A 22,239-nucleotide genomic window follows, 5' to 3' on the forward strand; every position below is an offset into this window, starting at 1 on the left:
CAAGACGGATCACAGACCTAAAAGTAAGAGCTTAAACTAAAAACTTCCAGAAAAAAAAACTGGAAAAAAACATTCACGATGTTAGGTTAGGTATTAAAAAGTTTTTGGATATGACATCAAAAGTATGACCCATTAAAGGAAAAATTGATAACTAAACTTAATCAAAATTTAAAACTTCTGGTCTTTGAAAGACACTATTAGGAGAATAAAACAAGCCACAGACTGGAAAACAATATTTGCAAATCATATACCTGATAAAGGATTTGTATCCAGGACATATAAAGAACCGTCAAAATTCAGTAACTTAAACAACATAATTAAAAAAAAACAGGCAAAGATCTAAAGAGAATTCACAAAGAAGCTACATGGATGGCAAATAAGGACACGAATACATGTTCAACATCATTGGTCATTAGGAAATTACAAATTAAAATCACAAGATGTTCTTATGCATCTATTAGAATGGCCAAACAAACCCACAGCCCTCTATGGTCTGTGCAGCAAATGGAACTCTCATATACTGAAGATGGGAATGTAAAATGGTACAAGCACTTTGGAGAACACGCAGTTTTAAATACAGTGTTAAATAAGATGTGCTAAATATACACCGCCTACGATCCATTCCACTCCTGGGTATTTATCTAAGAAAAATGAAAGCTTAAGTCCATACAAAGACATATATATGAATGATCATAATAGCTCAAAACTGGAAGTACCCAAATGTCCATCAAAAAGTAAATGAATAAACAAATTGTGGTACATCCATACAATGATTCCATTTTGCTACTTGGCAATAAAAAGGAATTAATTTTTGACACACACAACAGCGACAATCTCACAATAATTACGCTGAGCGAAAACCATACCCAAAAAAAAAAGAACACAAGCTGCATGATTTCATTTTTATAAAACTTTAGAAAATGCAAACTAATGTAGTGACAGAAAACAGATCAGTAAGTTACCTGGGGAAGGGATGGGCCAGGGGTGGGAAAGAGGTTATAAAGGATCATGAAGAAACTTTTGGGGATTATGGACAGCTTCTGTATCTTGACTGTGGTGATGGTTTCACGAGTGTTATATTTGTCAAAACTTATTAAATTGTACACTTTAAAGTTTTAAATCTCGTGTCAATTTTACTTCAAGAAAGCTGTTAAAAAAATCTATATCCTGTCAATCTATCAGCCACGTGTAATGGCTGGATAAAGATATTTTCAGATATGCCAAGTCTCAAAAAACTTAGATCCCACTTTTACTCAGATGTGCTTCATTATAATATCAAAGTAATGAAGAAAGAGAAAGATCCAACAGAGGACAGGGAATTCCCAAGACAATGATAAAAGGGATGTCCTTGGATGACAGCTGTACAGGAGGCCTGCAAAGCAACCAGACTATACTGGAGGAGGATGGATGATGGCAGCTCCAGGATAAAAATAAAACTTTTGTGTTTGACAGAGTTTGTTGGAGGATTTAGGAAAAAGGCAATAGACACTTTTAATAGTGTTAAATGATTAAACGAAAAAATATGAGACAGTTGTTAACTCCAGGAAAAGAAGTTATATCAAAAAGGACAAAGGGAAGGCTTCCCTGGTGGCGCAGTGGTTGAGAGTCCGCCTGCTGATGCAGGGGACACAGGTTCGTGCCCCGGTCTGGGAAGATCCCACATGCCGCGGAGCAGCTGGGCCTGTGAGCCATGGCCGCTGAGCCTGTGCGTCCAGAGCCTGTGCTCCACAACGGAAGAGGCCACAACAGTGAGAGGCCTGCGTACCACAAAAAAAAAAACAAAACAAACAAACAAAAAGGAACAAAGGAAGTTCCCTGGTGGCCTAGTGGTTAGGATTCTGGGCTTTCACTGCCGTAGCCCGGGTTCAATCCAGTGACTGGGCTGAGCAGCAGTAAACATTATCATATAAACACTAATGATTTAACTTATGAAGTGGATAGGTATAAAGATATAGTGATTCCTCATTTCCCCATGAGATTAAAAATAATAAGAAGTGAGTTTTTTGATCAACTTGAATAAAAAGTTTGGAGGATGGAGATAAAAAGGGCGAATGTCAACTTATATTTATTGCCTGGGTTATAAATTTTTTCCATAAAGCTTAACTTATTAAACTTAAATGACTAAATGACTACTCTTTATTATAAGATTATGTCCCCCCTTAAGAATGTTAACAATAGATGGCTATTTTTGCAAAATATCTTTACTTACAAATGATTTACAATGTATATAGTTACAATAGATTTACAGAAAAGTTGAAAATACAGCGCAGATTTCCCATATTATACCTGTTTCCCCTATTAATATCTTACGTTAGTATTGTACATTTGTTAATGAACTACAATTGATGTCATTTAACTAAGTCTATATACACTTTATTCAAATTTCCTTCATTTTTACCCTATGTTCTTCTTCTGTTCCAAGATCCCACATTACATTTAGTTGTTAGATTTACTTAAGCTCCTCTGGGCTGTGAAAATTTCTCAGATTTTCCTGGTTTCTGGTGACCTTGACAATTGAGGAGTACTGGTCAGGTATTTTGTTGAACGTCGCTTCTATTGAATTTGTCTCATATCCTCATGATTAGACTGGGGATACATCCTGTCAACATAACTTATCCCTGTTGATGTTTACCTTGATTACTTGCCAGAATTCTTTTAAAATAAATAAATTTATTTATTTATTTATGGCTGTGTTGGGTCTTCATCGCTGCGCGTGGGCCCTCTCTAGTTGCAGCGAGTGGGGTCTACTCTTCGTTGCAGTGCGCGGGCTTCTCATTGCGGTGGCTTCTCTTGTTGTGGAGCATGGGCTCTAGGTGCGCAGTCTTTAGTAGTTGCAGCACTCGGGCTCAGTAGTTGTGGCTCATGGGCTTAGTTGCTCCGCGGCATGTCGGATCTTCCCGGACAAGGGATTGAACCTGCGCCCCCTGCATCGGCAGATGGATTCTTAACCACTGCACCATCAGGGAAGTTCCACTTGCCTGAAGAATTATTTGGCAGTTTTTTCTACTATAAAATTACTCTTCACCTCTCTCCATACTGTACTCTTTGGAAGGAAGTAACTATTCGAAGCCCACGCTCAAGGAGTGGGGAATTAAACACCCCCTCTTTTTTAAAAAAATAAATTTATTAAAAAAAATAAAGCACTCTTAAACAAATTAATTAAATGAAGTAGCACTCTTCACCCCATTATTTCTCATTTCAGTATCCTGTTTGTTTCTTTCAGAGAATTTTGATTTTAAGATTTTTGTGAGCACTTAATTTTTTGCCTATCTTCTATGAACTGTAAGTATTTCTGTCTTGTTCACAATATTCTCAGCGATCAGCATTGCAGGACTCAAATATTTGTTGTCTCTCAACTGGGGGCAGTGGATATTAGCCCCCTGGTAGATATTTGGCAATATCCCTTAAGAGGACTGGAGGAAAAGAGTCACATTCCTTTGCATTAACATGACAGGAGAGTCCAAAATGCTGTTTAGTGCCACTGGTGAGAAACCCTGATTTAAACTGAGCCTTTATGTTTTTGGTTATAAGTGACAGAAACCTAATTAAACTGTGGTTCCTAATTTGATGAACAAACTGAATTTGGTAGGAGATAAGCAGAAACCATTTTATTCTCTCATTATTGTCCCTGAATATTTGAGGATCCCTCTTTATTCCTCAGACAAAATCTTAGTCAAAGCCTTTAGCTTTTTTCCCTGGTATTATCTCTTTATCATTCATTTCTTAAATTTGCCATCTTACAGTTCTAAGAGCAGAGTTCCTAAGTTTAAAAAATCCCAAATAATGGGTATGTTGTCTTCACCTGGGTTAAGTGCATGCCTAGGGGTATTCAACCAGAGGGTCAGGGGCATAAAAGAACAGAACAGCTCCAAAGACAATTATGTGGATGAATGGAATGAAAATTTCCGAGAGAAAAACAGGGGGTCAGGTCAACTCAGTATTACACACATACACACACACACACAAATTAGACTTGTTTAAAGGCTGAGAGAAGATTTCTGATGGGCAAGAGGAGGATCTTTTTAGGCAGAGAACAGCATAGGCGAAAGCACATCAGCAAGAGGCCATCAAGCACCCCCTCTTTGAGTGTGGACTATCTACACAAATTATTTGGAATTCTTTCACATAGATTTCCTCTCCTTTAAAAACTTCCCCCTTTTGGGTTTGCAGTCTTCTCATCGTTAGATTCAGACTGTATATTCCCAGTTGAAATATTACATAACTCATGCTACTCAGGGTAGTAAACCCAGATTATATGATGTTCATCTGCCCCTTATTGGTGATGATAAGACTTGGTCTAGCTGTGGGATCTGGTTCTCCACTGGTGTTTTACTGTTTTCCCTCTTTTAATAAGCAACCTATGGAAGACACTTCAAGACCATGCAAATATACTGCTCATCAAAATTTCACTCCAGATTTAGCATCCAATGATTCTTGCCCAATCTTTTACTATGATTTTCCAATCCCAGAATTCCTTCCATATTCATCAGTTGGCATTCTTCTGTTAGGAAGATCCCTTCTTTTTTCTCTTATGGGTATTAACTCCTGGATTCCAACTTTTCAATGGTTTGTAATTCTTTATTGTCCTTTGTTATTTGGGGGCTCAAATCATGACAGATTCAGGCAGTGGGAACCCATTCAAGCTGACTCCTGTGTCATTCTGACATGCCCCTATCATTTTTGAACAATTTTTTGCTTTCTGGCATAACAAGACATTCTAGGCTTATCTCACTTTCCTGTCTCAGCTCTGAAATCAACCATTTCTCCAAAGAGCCTTGGTTTCTTTTACTAGGAATGTTAGAAATAAAGATCTAGGTGGTCCATGTGTTCATTGCTACTGGGGTATCTCTTTGCTTCTGGAGCCTTTCAGTGCATGTGAGTTGGAATATATATGCACACATGTATGTGACATATGACTTATGTATATACAATGTATTTTCAAAATCATAAGTTCACACTTACACCTCCAATTAGAGTCCATCCCCACAGGGCTTTTCCTTACCTTCTCACATCCATATTTGTCTCTCTCTTCTTCTATTGAAAACCCTGGCTTCCAACAAAATTAACATTTATTCATTTGCTCCATCCTTTTATATATTTAAATAGCTTCAGAGCATAACATCCATACTGCTACAAAAATGAACTTTTGAGTTCAGAATTTCTTTGTAGTCCCTTCTCCTCAAACTGAGGAACAGAGTACTGAGTTTTAGAGTTACTTGGATTAGCTATTTCTCCCTCCTTCAATTGTCAGTTTGAAATAAGTTGGTTTTGGTTTGCTTTTGGTTTTAGTCTCCCTTGACATCCTTATTGAGTTAATTTCATTTATTGGGACTATCAAAAAAATCACCCTGCTTTCAAATATAAACAGCTATACAAAAAGGTATAACTTGGAGAAATATTTCCTTCCCTTACCTCACCACTGTCTCCTGTAGGTGGGTAACCAACTTTATTGCTTTCTGGTTCATCTTTCTTATGTGTGTATGTTTTAAAAAGGTAAACAGGTATATTTATGCTTCCTTATATACACAAAAGGCCACATACTAAATTCCTCTGTCCTTTAATTTAGAAATACATCCTGGAAACCACTTCATTTCAGGGCACAGACATCTTCCTCATTCCTTTTTAAGCTGCACAGTTCTCCACTGTGTGCATGTTTATTCAATCAATTTCATTTGGACACAACAGCTTTCAATGTTTTGCAATAACAAATATTGCTGCAATGAACATATACACATGTATATATACATATACACATATATGTATATAAATTGTTTGAGGTGTAACTTCAGGGCATATCCTCAGAAGTGTGACTGCTGGGTAGAATGGTGAATGTTTTGTTAGATATTGCCAAATTCCCCTCCATGGAAATTTTACCGTTTTGTATTTGCTCCAGCAATACTGGGAGGTTTTTTTTTTTTTGCCATAATATGCTGGATGAAAATGGTATGTCAGTGTAGTCTTTTTTCCCCTTTTTTTTTTAAAAGAAACTTTTTACTTGGAAATAACTCCAAATTTACAGAAAAGCTGGAAATATAGTACAAAGAAATCCTTTGTATTCAACTCAGATTCACCAATTACTAAAAAATCGCTCCATTTGTTTTATTCTTCTCTCAAAATATATAGGTGTTTTTCTGAACCATTTGAGAGTGAGTTGCATACAATTTTTTTTTTTTTTTTTGGCAGCAGCATGCAGGATCCTAGTTCCCTGACCAGGGATCAAACCCATGTCCCCTGCAGTGGAAATGTGGAGTCTTGACTACTGGACCACCAGGGAAGTCCCATACATGTCTTTTTATTCCAAACTACTTCACTGTGCATTTCCTGAGAATATAAACATTCTCTCATAACTATAGCACAGTTATTAGTTTCAGGGAATTTAACGTTAATACTTTGCCCTAATTTACCATCCATATTTCAATGGACCCAATGTCCTTTATAGAATTTCTTCCCTCCAGTCCAGCATCACATGCTGTATTTGTTTCCTTTAATCTAGAAGATTGTTTTTGGAGAATGTAGGCCTCCTCTCCTCTTTTTTTTTTTTAATAAGCAAGAAATAAGGAAATTTATTATATTAGTAGTAAGTTACAATATAAGGACAAGCAATATATATATATATATATATAGAGAGAGAGAGAGAGAGAGAGAGAGGGAGAGAGAGAGAGAGAAACAGAGACAGAGACAGAGACAGAGATAAATGTACATACATCACCAATTTTGGAGAACTTACATCACCAAATTGGGAGAACAAGCAATATATATATAGATAGAAATAAAAGTGCATACAGCACCAATTGGGGAAACACCTACATCCAGACCCAAGCAATGCTGGGAAGACCTCTCCTCTTTTTAATGGGATGCTTTGCATTTGGGGTTCATCTGAAGTTTCCTCATTTTCAGGTTATATATCCCCATAATACTATGTAAGTGATTTTTCCTTCTAAAGAGTATTACATCCAGAGGCACAAGATACATATCTGCCCCTCAGTGGTGATGTTCATTTTCATCACCCTGCCAAGGTGTTGTCCAGTTTTTCCAGTATACTTACCATATTTCTCCTTGCAACTAATAAGCAATCTTGGGGACACATTTAAAACAAACTAATACAGTTGCTCACTGAAATTCTACCCCCCTCATCCCTAAATTAGGCATCCAATAACTCCTGCAGAACCAAACATTATGATGTCTGCAAAATGATTTTCTAGTGTTAGTACTCTCTTACCAGTCAGCAGGAAACTCTCATCATCCCCTTCATATATCTATCTACCTATTCATTATCAGTATGAGTTCACTAACTCCTATTTCCCCGCTCCACCCCCCTAGTTCATAATTCATTTCTGTCTTTAATTATTTGGGGGTTCAAATTATCCCAAATTTGGCTACTAGGATCCCCTTGAACTGACTCCCATGTCATTTTGACATGCCCACATCAATTTTTGAGCAGTACCTTACTTTCTGGAATATCAAGATATTCTAGGATCGTTTTAAACCCTACACTGCTCCAGCTCCTAAATTACCCTTTTCTCCAAGGAGATCTCACATCCTTTTTATTGGGGTTTGGTATTAAAAACCAGTATAGTTCTACACTAAGCCATTTTTGTACCTTTCTGTATATGTGTGTGGACTTGTCTGTTCTTATCTCTTGCCCTTTATTCTTTAAGCGTTTTTAATCTTTTAAATGTTTTTTCAAAACTCTTTGTATTTAGGAATTTACCCTAAATTTACCTCTGTTATATATGGCAAATTTTGATTTTATGGAATTTTTTGCCATACAATTAAATAAAATTTTTATAACGTAGTTAAATTTATCAGTATTTTCTTTCATTGTACCTTGAGTCACAGAAAAATTTCCCTTATACGATGGTATAGAAAAATTCACCCATATTGTTATTTACATCTCTGATCCATTTAGAGTTTATTCTTTTTTTTTTTTTGCGGTACGCGGGTCTCTCACTGTTGTGGCCTCTCCCATTGCGGAGCACAGGCTCCGGATGCGCAGGCTCAGCGGCCATGGCTCACGGGCCCAGCAGCTCTGTGGCTTGTGGGATCCTCCCGGACCGGGGCACCAACCCGTGTCCCCTGCATCGGCAGGCGGACTCTCAACCACTGCACCACCAGGGAAGCCCCTAGAGTTTATTCTTATGTATGGTATAAACAGTGGCTCTAATATTATCTTTTCCCAACTATCTAGTTGTACCATCGCTTTTTACTAAAATGTCCCTTTTGTCACAGTGCTTTGAAATACCACTTTATGTTTTAGATTTCCATATGTAGTTGTGTCCATATCTAAACGTTATACTATCTTATTGGTCTGTCTATTCATGTGCCAATAGCTTCCTTTTTGAATTAGAGAGCCTTCCTAGTATAGTCTGAAATCTGGTAGGCCTAGACACCCTCCCCCAATATTTTTCCTTTAATGCTTTGATATTCTTGCATGTTTTATTTTTCCAAATGAACTTCAGTATTAACTAGCTTAGTTCTATACCAAAAAATTGTTGGGTATTTTTATTAGGGCCTCATTAGATTTACTAACTTCGGAATCTTCATAATGTTGAAATGTCTTAACTGAGAACAAGAAACGTTGTATAGTTTGCATCATATAGGCTTTTGAACAATTCTTGTTAAAAGGAAATCCTTATGAATTTAAGTATTTTATTTTTCGTGGCCAATGTAAATGCAATTTTCCCTTTTGTTATATTGTTGAATTGACTGAGTACACTTAGATTTATTATTTTATATCCTGCAATCTTGCTAAATTATTTGGAAAGTTTTATCATTGATTTTCTAGGGCTTTCCAGATACACTATAATGTCACTTGCAAAGAAACTTTTCTCTTTTCCACTAAGCTTATAATTTTCTTTTTCCTAACTGTATTTTTTGCATTTGCTTTATTTATTTATTTCTTTTTGGCTGCGTTGGTCTTCGTTGCTGCACGGGCTTTCTCTAGTTGCGGCGAGTGGGAAGAACTCTTCGTTGCTGTGCGCGGGCTTCTCACTGAGGTGGCTTCTCTTGTTGCAGAGCATGGGCTCTAGAGCGCAGGCTCAGTGGTTGGGGTGCACGGACTTCGTTGCTCCGTGGCATGTGGGATCTTCCCAGACCAGGGCTCAAACCCGTGTCCCCTGCACTGGCAGGCGGATTCTTAACCACTGCGCCACCAGGGAAGCCCCAGGATTAAGACATTTTGATGTATGTATGTATGTGAGTGTGCATGTGCATTTACAAAAATCATGTTAAGGAAGGATCTATCCATTCCTGTTTTCTTAAAAGTTTCTATTAGGAATAGGTGTTGAATTTGTCACAGGCTTTCCCAACATCTAAAAAGAGAATATGACTGTTCTCCTTAGAGCTATTAATATGGTAAATTATATCAACAAACCTCCACATACTGAAGCGTTCTTGTGCTGCTACTATCAAGCTCACTTCGTCATAATGTATTTGAATATTGTGTTAAGAGATTGCACAATATTTAGGATTTTGCAGATATTCATAAATGTCTAATTTTCATTTTTTTGCACCATCTTTATCAGGTGCAGAAAGCAGTATTAGTCTTCCTTCATAAAAATAATTAGAAAGTTTTCCTTCATTTTCTATGGTCTGAAATGATTTGTGTAGCATTGGGACTACATGCTATCTAAAGGTTTTGCAGATTCCCTTGTGAAATCACTCAGGCCTGGTGTTTTGTGGGATAGCTCCTTGATAATTTCCATAAAAGAAATAGAGAAATTTACCTAAGTTTTTAAGAAACTCTCTAGTGAGGTCAATTTTCTCAAACTGTATTTTCCTAATAATCCATTTCATCTAGGTTTTCAAATTTATTTGCACAGTGTGTGCAAAATAGTTGTGTACGATTTTCTCAATTTCTTCTGTATCATTTCCTTCTTATTTCTTATTTTGTATGTTTGCGCATTCTCCTTTCCCCCTTGATTAAACTAGCTAGTGGTTTACATACTTTGTGAATTTTCCCACAAAGGTCCAGGATTGACTCATCAATGTTATGTATAGTTTTTCTGTCCTTTAATTCATTAACTTCTACTTTTATCTATTATTCCCTTTTTGTGTGTGTTTTGCTTTGCTCTTTTTGTTTCTGAGTTGGGAATTATTTCTTTTCAATCTTCTATTTTTACTATGCTAAAGTAACCGGATTAGGCCCAAGGTGGAGTTGCTCATGCTATGCCCCAAGTCAGAAAGCCAAAATTTAGTGGTTAGTTTTCTACACTCAGCTCTTCCAGAAAAAGATAAGCCTAAGTCAACCTATCAGCACAAGTTACTTGACCCAGCTCCAAGACTTCCTTTTGCTCCATTAAGGCCAGTAACCCCATTTTAACCAATCAGCAAATGCCCAGTATAACTTCCTTGTTCCTCCTGCTCACTTTGGTCTATCAAAATCTCTTGGCCTTCTGCAGCTCTTCAGAGCCCCTTTCTACCTGCTAGACTGGATGTTGCCCAATGTATCAACTGCTGATAAAGCCAATAAAATCTTTAGAATTTACTTTTGAATTTTCCTTTAACAGCTGATAATTTAGGAGTCCGAATTTTCCTCTGCTCACTGTTTTAAACATATTCCACAGATTCTGGTATGTATGTAGCATTTTCATTATTATTATTTATAAATTTATTTATTTATTTACTTTTGGCTGCTTTGTTTCTTTGTTGCCGCGTGCAGCTTTCTCTAGTTGCAGCAAGGAGGGGCTACTCTTCGTTGCAATGCGCGGGCTTTTCATTGCAGTGGCTTCTCTTGTTGTGGAGCATGGGCTCTAGGCACGTGGCCTTCAGTAGTTTTGGCACACGGGCTCAGCAGTTGTGGCTCACGGGCCCTAGAGCATAGGCTCAGTAGTTGTGGCACACGGGCTTAGCTGCTCTGCGGCATGTGGGATCTTCCTGGACCAGGGCTCGAACCCATGTCCCCTGCATTGACAGGTGGATTCTTAACCACTGCGCCACCAGGGAAGCCCCATTATTATTACTTTTTAGAAACTGTAATTTGTTTGCATTCCCTGTTTATCCAAAAGTTGATTTTTTTAATTGAGGCATAATTTTGAATGCATATCAAAGATGCTGAACTTTTCAAGTTCAATCAAGATGCTGAAATTTTCTATCACTCTAGAAAGCTCCCTCATGTCCTTTCACAGTCAGTTTTTCTCCTCCTCCCAGTTTTAGCACAATTGCTTAATTTTGCATATATTTAAGATTTTACATAAATGGAATAAAACTATACGGACATTTTGAGATTTATCTGTTATTGCATGTATAATGGTTCAACGCTTCTTACTGCTGAGTGAAACTGAACTTTATCAATATATCAGTCTATCCATTCTCCACCCAGACTTGAATACTATGAATAAAACTGCTATGAACTTTTTTGCACAAGGCTTTCTAACATATAATAGAAGGTTTCTAAATTTCAAGATGGAAGTGCCCTTTTGCTTTTTGGTTTTGCTTTTGTTTTCTTGAATGGAACCTACTGATGTTTTCCTAATTTAGCAACAATTTTTATGAATACTCTGTGTTTGAAATATAGTGTCTACTAGGATGTAGCAATGGATATACCTGATGATCTGCCTTATTATGTGGTTTACATCTTTTATGACCTTATTTTTTGTCTACAACACCTATCTTGTGCTAAGAGTCTTAAAGTCTCCAATTTTTAGTGCTTTTCACTACTTGTATTTTTTATAGCTTCTGATTTACACAGATTGTTGCTGTTATTTGGTTCATATATACAACTATTGTATCTTTGTTGTGAATTGTGGTTGTAGCATTATAAACTGTCCTCTTTTGTCTTGTTCAATGCTTTTTGGTTTGACTTCTACTTTGTTATCAGCATTGCCAATCCTGTTTTCTTATTATTTGTTTGCCAGGTATATCTTTGTTCATTCTTTTACTTTCACTGTTTTAAGGGCCTTTTGTACGTTATAAAATGGGTTTTGCTTTTCTAAGCCAATTTGAAAATATTTTTAATTGGCGATGCGCCACTATTTCTTGCTGTGTATGTTGCTTTTGAGAAACCCAATACCAGTCTAATTCTCGGGCCCTTGTAAGTCACTTCATCTTTTTACCCTGGAGGCCCTGAGAATTTTTCTGAATCTTTAAAGTTGTATAGCTTTACTAGAATATATCTTGGAGTTTATCTTCTGGTATGAACTTTTCATATATTCAAAATTCAAGATTCAGATCTTTTATTTCCAGAAACTTTTCTTGATTATGCGTTTAAATGTTATGCTTTTATTCCTCTGCCTTCTTGAGAGACACCAATTACATGTGAGACTTTTTGTACCCACCTTTCACTAAAACTGTCATTTTCATTCTCTTAGTTTTGTTTTTCTTCTATGTCTTTTATCACATTTGCATTTGACTCTATTGTTGGGAAACTTGTAACTTAGTCTTCATTTCTGATATGATTTTTTTCCTTCTACTTTCTCAGTTTAATCTAATCTGACCTTATTTCATACTGTTTTTTGTCCCTTTCTGTTCTGTGTTATATTTCTGAGTGAAGGTATTTTTTTACCCTTATCTCCAAATATGGTTTGAAGATGTTTTATTTCATTTTCAGTATTATTGTGTCAATTTTCTTCTGCCTCACGTTTTTCTTTTTTGGGGGAGGAGAGATATTCATCAGCTGATAGGCTTTGACTCACATTGTTTCTTCTCAGAGAATTTCTGTATGGATGTGATCCATTCTTTTCTATTTCTATTCATTTCATGGTCAGAGCTCCTAGTTAAAGAACATCCTCTTTCTTTTTCTGAAAGATTATTAATTTTTTCCTCTTCCTTCTGTCTCTTTATCCATGTCTCCAAGTCTCCATGTCTTCCCTCCTTACCTATGAAGCACTGGTAATTTCAGCTTACCAATTCTGGTATTGCTTGCATTCAAGCTCTTCTCTGTGGCTGGAACTGTGAACTATCAGATTTCAAACCTGTGTTCAGTATTTTGGAACTTAAGTGATGAATTTCTCTCTTTTGGAAGTGGTACTTTTGTGCTTCATCTAAGCCTTCCATGTCCCTAAACTCTTTCAACAAACCTGTTAAGACTTTCCTTTCCCACTCTTCATATGGGCAGGAGGAGCTCTTGGAATCTGATTTCTCTGCTTATAAGTAATTTGAAGGTTGTGGTAATCTGTTTCTTAATGCTGAAGGCAGGGGTGGTGTGTGATTTATACATGCTTTTTTATTGGTTTATAGGTAGGTGGGTGGGAAAATTGCATCAGGCTTCTGCCACTGTTCTCCAGACTTAGAAGTCTATACATACATGTTTATTTAAGTAGTATATTAGAATATATTATCTAAGAAATACTGCTTTTGCCATTTTCTGAAACACTTCCCCTGTCACACATTAGATTCACTTTTTGTATCACTTGACAGTTCTCCAGAGTAAGTCTTGTTCATTTTCATCTAATTTGGTTTAGAAACACATTTTCTCTACAGGAGTTTATTTGTAAATTCCGCAGTAACCTTATGAAATACTTTTGCTCCTTATTTGTAAAAAGTCTGGTAAGATTAGTAATACAACTAATATAAGTCATACAACTTAAAGGATGCTTAATATGTGCTAGGGACATTCTAAGCACTTAATATGTAGCAATGCATTTAATCCTTACAAATATTATTACTCCCTTTTTACAAATGAGGAAGCAGAGGTTCAAACGGATTAAGTAATTTGCCCAAGGTCATAGAGCTAAAATGAACACTAGCAATACGAATCAAGGGAATAATCTAAAATCTATGTTCAATTTTAACCTCCTTTCTCTTTCTTTCTTAATTATGGTTCTATCAGCTAACTTCTGTAAGCACAGAAAACAAATATCAAATAAAACTGTTTCAGGTAATGTGCCATTCTGAACACACTGCTCTTCAAAATAAAACTGAAAAACCATGTTAGGTGACTACTCAAGGCTTTGAATATAAGGTGATGGGATGACTGCAGGTGGTGAAACCTTGCCTAATATTAGGGCATATATGGTAACTCCTCAACTAACACAGAGGAAGTCAAAATATAATACCTAAAATTCATACATCAGGTAATGGAAGTCTAATATTTAGAATTATGGAGATGGATATTAGATCAAAAAGATAAAAGAATTAAAAGTAGTTGTCTCAGGACTTCCCTAGCAGTCCAGTGGTTAAGACGCCGTGCTTCCACTGCAGGGGGCATGGATTTGATCCCTGGTCCGGAAACTAAGATCCCACATGCCATGAGGCACGGCCAAAAAAAAAAAAGTACTTGTCTCATGAAAGCTGAACTGGGAAGAGAAAAAAAGATTGCTGCAAGGGATCCTTTTTGGGGGTACACTTCTATTATTGTTTACATGGTACTATCAAGTGCATGCATTAGTTTTATAAAAATAAAAGTTAATTTTTATAAAGTATCAACTACCTCTAAAAAATTCAATAATTGGTAAAAAATTGAGAGACTGATGATATCTGGCATTGGCAAATTTATGTATGGGAGAAAAAGCACTCATATACACTTGGTAGGAAGGCAAATATATGCCATCTTTTTGGAAGGCAATTTGCATTACTTATGAAAACTTAAAAAAAAAATGAGCATGCCTTTGACCAGGGAATTCCACTTTCAGGAATCTGTCCTTCAGAAATACTCACAGGACACAAGGATCCATGTGGAAGGATATTTCTTGCAGCAATAATGTAATAGTGAAAAACTGAAGGCAATCTAACCATCAGTAGGGGGGTGATTTACTACAGGTAAAATACTGAGTAAAAAGTATTTGAAATACTGAAAAAAAGTAAATTGCCAAATATGAATAATATGACTCATTTTTTATTAAAAGAAACAATATATGCTGGTATATGCACAGATTGATATATCTGTGTTTGTTTATGTATGCATTTAGAAAGGAACAGCTAGACTGTTAACAGTGTGAGAATGGGATGGGAGGATAATTTTAACTTTTCCATATTTTTCATTTTCTTTTTTTTAAAACAGTAAATATGTAACACTTCTATAATGAAAAATAAAACAAAAAAGAGGTTTTTAGAGTGACAAAATGTAGGAAGTCATAAATTGCAGTAGAATTTCATTTTCCTACCGTGACTGTAACCCTGATGAACCTTCCTCCTTATAAAATCTACAAAGGAATTAAAAAGTATAACCATTAACTTATTTGTATAATCACCCCACAGGTTGCAGTAAAAGTGTAAACCTCTCCAGGAGAAATTTTACAGAAAATATTTGAGATTCTAAATGCAAGCACATATAAATATGCAACCAAGTACTAATAGCATAATTTCAACATGAATAAACGAATCAAAAGTTAACCAATTCTTAATTATCCACACTAACAGGGTACAGTGACCCATATAATTATCACAGTTTTATATTTAGTCATGGAATATAAGTTTCCTAGAAACTTAAGTCTGAAAGCTGTATGTGTGAACTGACAAAGTTCAAAATAAGAATTAACAGATACTCTATGATGACTGGACTCAGCAAGAGCTACTTAGCTCTTGCTGGTTTCTTCCTCATACCACTGTCAAGATACAATTCACTGGGCTAAACAGAAGGGCCTTCTGGCTTTCTAAGCTTACTATTAGGAGAAAAATAAATGGTAAGGATTTGGGATTGTTGGGTTTTTGTTTCCCACAAGTTCAATGTGAAAGAGTAAGTCCATGTCAATAATACAGTCATCGAAACTGAAAGCAATAATATCCTGAATATCCCACCTAGAGAAAGTGAAAAGTACCCAGAGAAAGACAGGAGAGGACAATGTTCTACATAACAATACTCTAAGATTTAAAGCAACAGTGAGCAAAGGGAAGCTATCTTTGATATATAAAAAATACAAATTTCTATCTCTTTGGGTTCAAGTCCTGGTTCTATTACTCAGGACTTTGGATGTAACAATTATTTGGGTCTCAGTTTCCCTTTCTTCTAAATAAGGAAAACACCACTTACCACACAGGAAGGATGTTTGAAAAATAAAATAATTCACATGAATGTGCTTTCAGTTCTTCAGAAGAAAGTTATGAATCCTTAAGTAGGAACCTGAAAAGCTAATTAAAAATAAGATGACCTCATCAAAATTAAGTCTGAAATACAGTAACCGAGAGGGTCTTTGAGATCATTCATTATCAGCTATCAATTCTACTCCAAATAACTGAATTCATATTAAGGCTGGGCTGAAGTGTAAATGTAATTTGAGTAATCAAACAAGAGCATTTATAACGTTAATGTAGCAAAAATAAGTTAAATAGGTTATTCAGCATCATCTTGATTTGATATACCTAAAAATACTGATGCAAAATGATGACAGTCTCTTGGTGTTTATCTTTTAAAAATATATTTGGAGCTGGCTGCTCAAAATATACACAATCACTAACAATAAACACTATAGGGTATTAATAATGGAACAATTGAAATAGAGTTAAACACACATGTGCACACAAGGGGGTTATTTCTCTGGTGTATAAAATAATCTGAAACTAGCTAATTAAAATTTTGAAGTCTAATAGTAAAGTAATAGATGGTATTATCCAACATTTACTGAGCAATATATACAAATAATTATGCTAAGCACCAGAAACACAAAAAAGTGTTAAACTTAATATGCGCATCCTGAAACTAGACTATAAGCTACGGCCAGATAGTTGAGACAACAAGAAATTACTAAATTAATTAATGCGTATTGTATACAACTAGTTCTACAATATAAGTAGGAATTAGATAATAACAGTGAAAAGGGAAATCAGAAAAGGGGATTCTGGATAGATATCTTAACATTTTATCATTTATAGCAGCTCCCATTTTCTTATACAGTGGTCATCACATCTGACTGGAGGTTTACGGAAACCTTGGGAGGAAGGCACAGCTGATCCCTGGCTGGCCCTTATTTTAGATGAGGAAAATGAAGCCTGAAGAGATTAGGCAACCTGCGTTAAGATCACAGGTCAGGAGGTGGCACAGGCAGAGCCTGGCCAGTTTGCCAACTTTGTCCATAGCTCATTTCTACTACATTACATTTTAAGTTATCAATACTAAAGTGAGAACTAGAAGGGAGCTCAGAAATCTTCTCATGCAGTATTGCTCTAACCAATCTGATAAACCTTTCTGAAGAAGGCTCCACTGCAGACCTACTGATTGATAACCCATAAGAGGGAGGTTGTGTAATTTTATAAGATCCCCCAGAGGTGACTGTGGTGATGAGCTAAGCTTGGAAAACACTGTTCTATTATCTGTCCAGTGTGGCAGACATGTGGCTATTTAAATTTACACCTGATTAAATCAGATCGAAAATTGGGTTCCTCAGCCACACTAGTTACCCTTTAAGTGCTCAACAGCCACATGTGGCTAGTGGCCACCATACAGATGGCACAGATATAGGACAGTTCCATCATTGCAGAAAGTTCTATTGGATAATGTTAATTCTATACCAACCTTTCCACTCTAAGGATGAGAAAACTGAGGCACAGAATCTTGTCCAACAAGGCATATGAAGTTATTTAGTGGCAGAACTGAAATGCTAACCTAATCTGCCAGTGTCCCTCATACTGCATCACTTCATCCCCATAAATTTAGGGTTTATTCAAATGGGAATTGTTTTCTTTCCACCCTTCCTTGTGGGTTGCAGTAAGAAATTTTAAATTTGTGGGAAAAAAATCCTAAAAAAACAAAGGTTTATTTAAAATTCATGACTAAAATCAAACAATCTGCAATTTTTGTATAAAATTAAAAGTAGCCTTGGACAGTTAAGAATACCCTAGTGTTAGGAGGCATATCTTAGTTTAACTATTAACTCCTTCCTCTTTTACCATCCTGATGTTTTTCTTTCTTTTGGATCTGAAACTCTGAAACTAATGATAATTGGCTTACCTTAACATTATAAATATGAAAAAGTTAAATCTTACTTAGCAAACATTTTAAAGATGAAAAATTGAGAAACAAAGAGCAACCAAAATAGTGACTTGTCTAATTTTAGGATGTGGTCACTCAAATCACTGAGAACTCATGGCTTTCAGTAATCTAGTGGTTTTGTATTTATAACATTAATAGGTTGTTTTCACTTCTAAGCTATAGTTTAACCTTCCTTTGACAACTATGTTACATTTAAAACAATTTAAATAGTTTTAATTTCTGATGAAACTGAGGGTTTGAAGCCTCTGAACATCTAAGAAAAGGTTTAGACACTAATTAAATCAACATATAACCAGCCATAAAAATATACAGTAGTGTCTTCTTTAAAAATAAAACCAGTCATTCCTGTCTAGTATGTTTAGAATGCAAACGTCTCCAAAGTCAGTCAGCTTAAGTCATGACAGTTCATGTTTAAAGTGAACAGGAACTTGGGAATTTCACGTTAATGAAAACTTTCAAGACAGAATTATGCAGCTCCATTAACTTTTATCAGTATCTAGTATTCATTCCCATGTTAACTTTCAGTGACTAGATTTAGAGAAAATATCACATGTCAAAGTGTGTACAAAATTAAAAACTGGACAGTTAAAAAACATGGTTCAACATAAGATACTTATGAACAGATACTTATTCAGACAGTTTTTGCCATAATATGCAAGGCACCCAGAAGCGTGGAGTATGGGGTTCTACATAATTAGAAGCTACTTGTTATTCAGGGAAGGAGGTGGTGCAAAAAAAGACAGCTATTTTCTTTCTAAACACTCATCGGTGTAGAGGTAAACAAATGGAAAAAAATACAGTGTAAGCACATTAGAGCAAAGCAACAGTCTCCAAGTCATAAAAGGGGGAGAGAAAACAATTTCTGTGCTCTGACATTTTAACCGGGGGACTGGGAGTTTAAAGTAAAATTTACTCTCTGGCTTTTATACTAGATTCATTACCTCTACATTTTATCTGTTACATCTTGACTCCCACTTCACCATATTAGGAAGAGGAAAACATGTGCCCCCAAGATTCCTATGCCAGTAAAACTTCTCTTGGAAGCAGCATAGCTCACCAAATGAAGGAGAATATTAGGAAAATGCTAAGTGACAATAGTAGAACTGAACTATCTAAACCACCGAGTGATAACTACTGATGTATACTAATACAAGAAACATGAAAAATACTGCAAACTCTAGGCAAATATTAAAGTGTTGCAAAAATTTCATATCTCATTAAAAATTGGAAACAAAAAAGAGAATGTATTGTGAAGGAGGGGCCCCAAGCAGGAAGCCCAGCTTGAAAGGAAATTACAGGTCAAAAGGAGGTGGTGGTGGGGAGTGCAGTTCTTCTGATCATCCCTCTACCAGGAGATGCTTCTAACAGCTTCGGTACTATCTCCAAGAGGCAATTTAGCATCCCTCAGGGAAAGTGATTTAGGCAACGAGAAATGTGCTTTGAGATAGAATTCTGAAATTTCTAACTTTAAAAAGATGCACTAGTGAGAGAAAACAGTCATGAAATTCCCAGATCCTATTTCCCAAACTTCCTGTAGAAAAATATCAACCATTCTCAGACATAGAAGCCAGCACATTTGAACTGACGAATGTAACAAAACAAAGTTTTCAGACGGCCCTCACTATCTCTCAAGCCCTCCTTCCCCCACTGCCCTGCTGTTCTTTCCTGGCACACAAAATATAGGCCAATGAGCAGTGGGTGAGGAGAATGTGAGAGAAAATTTGAGAAGTAAAAAGGGAATCCACTTAATAAGGACATGAATGAGTCTAAAGAGTCTAATAAGGGTAGGCAAACAACAATCAGAACTGAACGGCAAGGGCTTTCCATGGCAGCAGCGAGCGCTCAGTGTTTGCAGGGGTTTAGGCAGAGGCCAGGCTACCTACCACTTGTCAGAGAGGCTGCACAGGGGACGGCTGCTTTGGGTGACCTCTAATGTCTCTTCGGACTCTGAAATGTTAGGATTCTTATTTAACAAAAGAGAACGCAACGGTCGTAAAAGCCCACCGACTTAGAACCCTTTTAAATAGGCGGCGGCTTCCCAATCACCACTCCCACCTCTCCCATCCCACACGTGCCCACCCCGCCCCCTTTCAATTTTTCCACCTCCACGTGCGAAACGCCTCGTGGCACCTGCCCCACAGCGGAGAGGCGCCTTCCCCTGCAAAGCACCAAAACTCTGTCCCCTCGGGAGAAGTGAAGACTCCACTCCCCGATTCTTGGGCGGCCAAAAAAGGAAGTCTCAAATCCAGCCTTTCTCCCCAAGCCAGAGCTGAAGGGGGACGGGGGACCGGAACGAAGAGAACTTTCTTCTAAAATTTTTCTTCCAAAAAGTAAAGAGGATAGAAAGAACCCTGATGAGTCCGGGGGTGGGGGGAGGGGAACCCCCGAATCGTTTAACGGCCGGTAGGGGGAGGGGGGCTCCGGAGGTGGAGGGGGCGTGGGATGGAGAAGCAGGCCTGGGAGCGGGGTCAGGGGGCTGCAGGGGTTCCTGGGGTCGGGGGCCTGCCGGCGTCCCCCCAACCTGGCACACAAAGCAGATGCCGCGCTCGGCTCTCACCAGATCCTTTGTGTTTTCCATCAGGGCCTCATGGGTAGGGGCTGTCCGTGCTCCCCGGGCCCGCGGCGCCCCCTCCCGAGCTGGGGGCAGGCGCCTCTCCCCGGGACTACGGCGACTACAGGGGGGCCCCGACTGGGCCCAGACCGGTGGCGGCGGCGGCAGCCCCCGGATTTCCCCCCTTTAACTCGGGTGGCCCCAGGATATCAACAACATTAGCATAGCCCTCCCTCCCCAACGCGCCTGCGCCGTGACCCGCGCCCCGATTGGCCCACTTCCCTACATACCCTCCGTCTGTCTTCCAGCGTGGGACCCTCTGCAGGCTCCGTACTCCAAGGGCCGTACCAAGACGAAGGGGTGGAAAAGGCGATTGGGCTCGTGTAAGTCGAGTGGTTAAAAAGTTAGGAAGAAGAGCAGCAGTATTAGCCTGTCATCTCAGTTTATACCCTGGCTTTCTTGCGCTCCTTTCAATCAATTGCAGCTGCGAAGTTGTGTTGGAAAAAAATTTCCACTCCAGTCACGCCGCTTCCCCCTCCACCCGGAAGATTGGTTCTCTCGGAGGAACTCCCACACGGGGAGGGGCTCGTGAGGGGATGGGCGTTACACAAGGGGGACAGTGCTGGTCACGTGCTCACAGGGCGGTGCAGCCTCTTTCCGGCCCCCCGTGGCCTCAGCCGCTACGGAAAGCGAGGGCCTCGGCGCACGCGCTGTGAGGATCCACGTGAGCACCTGCGTTCCTTCTCAAACCGAACCATGCCGCCGGAACGGAGGAACCGAACGAGACCGGACCGGAGAGCCGGAGCGAGACCAGACCGGAAGACCCGAATGAGGCCGGACGATAGAGCTGCGGGGCCGGGCGGGCCGCTCCAAAAGGCTGCTCCTTCATTTCAGCGGAAATCGCCGGCCCGGCCGCGCGCGGCGGCCGCCGTAGTCGCGGCCGAGGAGGAGAGACGGCTCCGGCAGCGGAACCGCCAGACGCTGGAGGAGGACAAGCCGGCCGTGGAGCGGTGCTTGGAGGAGCTGGTCTTCGGCGACGTCGAGGACGACGAGGATGCGCTGCTGCGGCGTCTGCGGGGCCCACGGGTGAGGGAGGCCGCGGCTTGCGGGCTGGGCTCTCGGTGGGCGGTGTGCCTCCGAGGGCGGAGCCTGGGCGACCTGTGGCGCCGGGGAGCGTTCAGGTGGGAGGGAACCGGGAATGCGGACGCCGCGGGGTGCCAGACTGAAAGTTCCGGGAGGGCGGAGACCGCGCCTTTCTCCGCCCCCGAGGGAGCCGCTGAGCCTGGTATGCAGCAGGCGCTCAACACATATTCGTTTAGCCAACTAATCGTGAGCATCTTTCGATTAGTGGCAGTGGCTCAGTTCCACTGTTTTCTCCCCAGACTCAGTGTTTCTTCTCTCTTGGTCATTCAATCGCCTGCTTCAATACTTGCTATGATTCAGGGGTTCCACTTCGTTTGTGAAATCAGAATTCGTGGGCACAGGCCTGGGAGTCTGTTTTAACAACCACATCGAGTGGTTGATAAGCCAGCTTTTGAGAGTGGCCGTGTATTCGTCTATTAAAGTAATATTTGTGAGCCAGTTTGGCGCCAGATACTTCTGGCAGTGCAAACCCTGCATGATTAATTGATTATAATGTTTTGCATGCTTTTTGCCTTTTTTTTTTTTTTAATCCTATACCTGTCTTTTCTTCCAATATAGGGAGTCCCAGGCAGTTTCTAGGCACTGGAGGAGAAACAGCAGTGGGCGAAAACTAACAAAAACCCCTGCCTTTTTGGAGCTTGGATACTTAGTGGCAGAGGCAGAAGATAAAATTCAAGTTATG

The 22,239-nt window shown here is 38.8% G+C and overlaps 2 protein-coding genes across 12 annotated transcripts in view; one reads left to right on the forward strand and one right to left on the reverse strand.

Moving 5' to 3' along the window:
* Window positions 1–20,947, reverse strand: part of MBTD1 (mbt domain containing 1) — a 69,607-nt gene extending 48,660 nt beyond the window's left edge. For 5 of the 10 annotated variants that reach the window (XM_024751690.1, XM_024751682.1, XM_024751672.1 and 2 more), the window contains exon 1: window positions 20,421–20,641. In XM_024751690.1, coding sequence (XP_024607458.1) covers window positions 20,421–20,441 — 21 coding nt within the window. In that variant the 5' untranslated portion in view covers window positions 20,442–20,641. Of the gene's footprint in view, window positions 1–15,907; window positions 16,006–19,746; window positions 19,811–20,420; window positions 20,642–20,704 lie in introns of those variants that run through there. The other 5 variants (XM_024751720.1, XM_024751702.1, XM_024751712.1 and 2 more) reach the window with 5 other exon arrangements.
* A 102-nt stretch (window positions 20,948–21,049) lies between these two features.
* The window catches only part of UTP18 (UTP18 small subunit processome component), a 53,654-nt gene continuing 52,464 nt past the window's right edge, over window positions 21,050–22,239 (forward strand). For both annotated transcript variants that reach the window (XM_024751759.1, XM_024751752.1), the window contains exon 1: window positions 21,050–21,500. In XM_024751759.1, coding sequence (XP_024607527.1) covers window positions 21,171–21,500 — 330 coding nt within the window. In that variant the 5' untranslated portion in view covers window positions 21,050–21,170. The remainder of the gene's footprint in view (window positions 21,501–22,239) is intronic.

The sequence above is a fragment of the Neophocaena asiaeorientalis genome, unplaced genomic scaffold, assembly GCF_003031525.2.
Source record: "Neophocaena asiaeorientalis asiaeorientalis breed wild unplaced genomic scaffold, Neophocaena_asiaeorientalis_V1.1 scaffold257, whole genome shotgun sequence".
Classification (NCBI taxonomy): domain Eukaryota; kingdom Metazoa; phylum Chordata; class Mammalia; order Artiodactyla; family Phocoenidae; genus Neophocaena; species Neophocaena asiaeorientalis.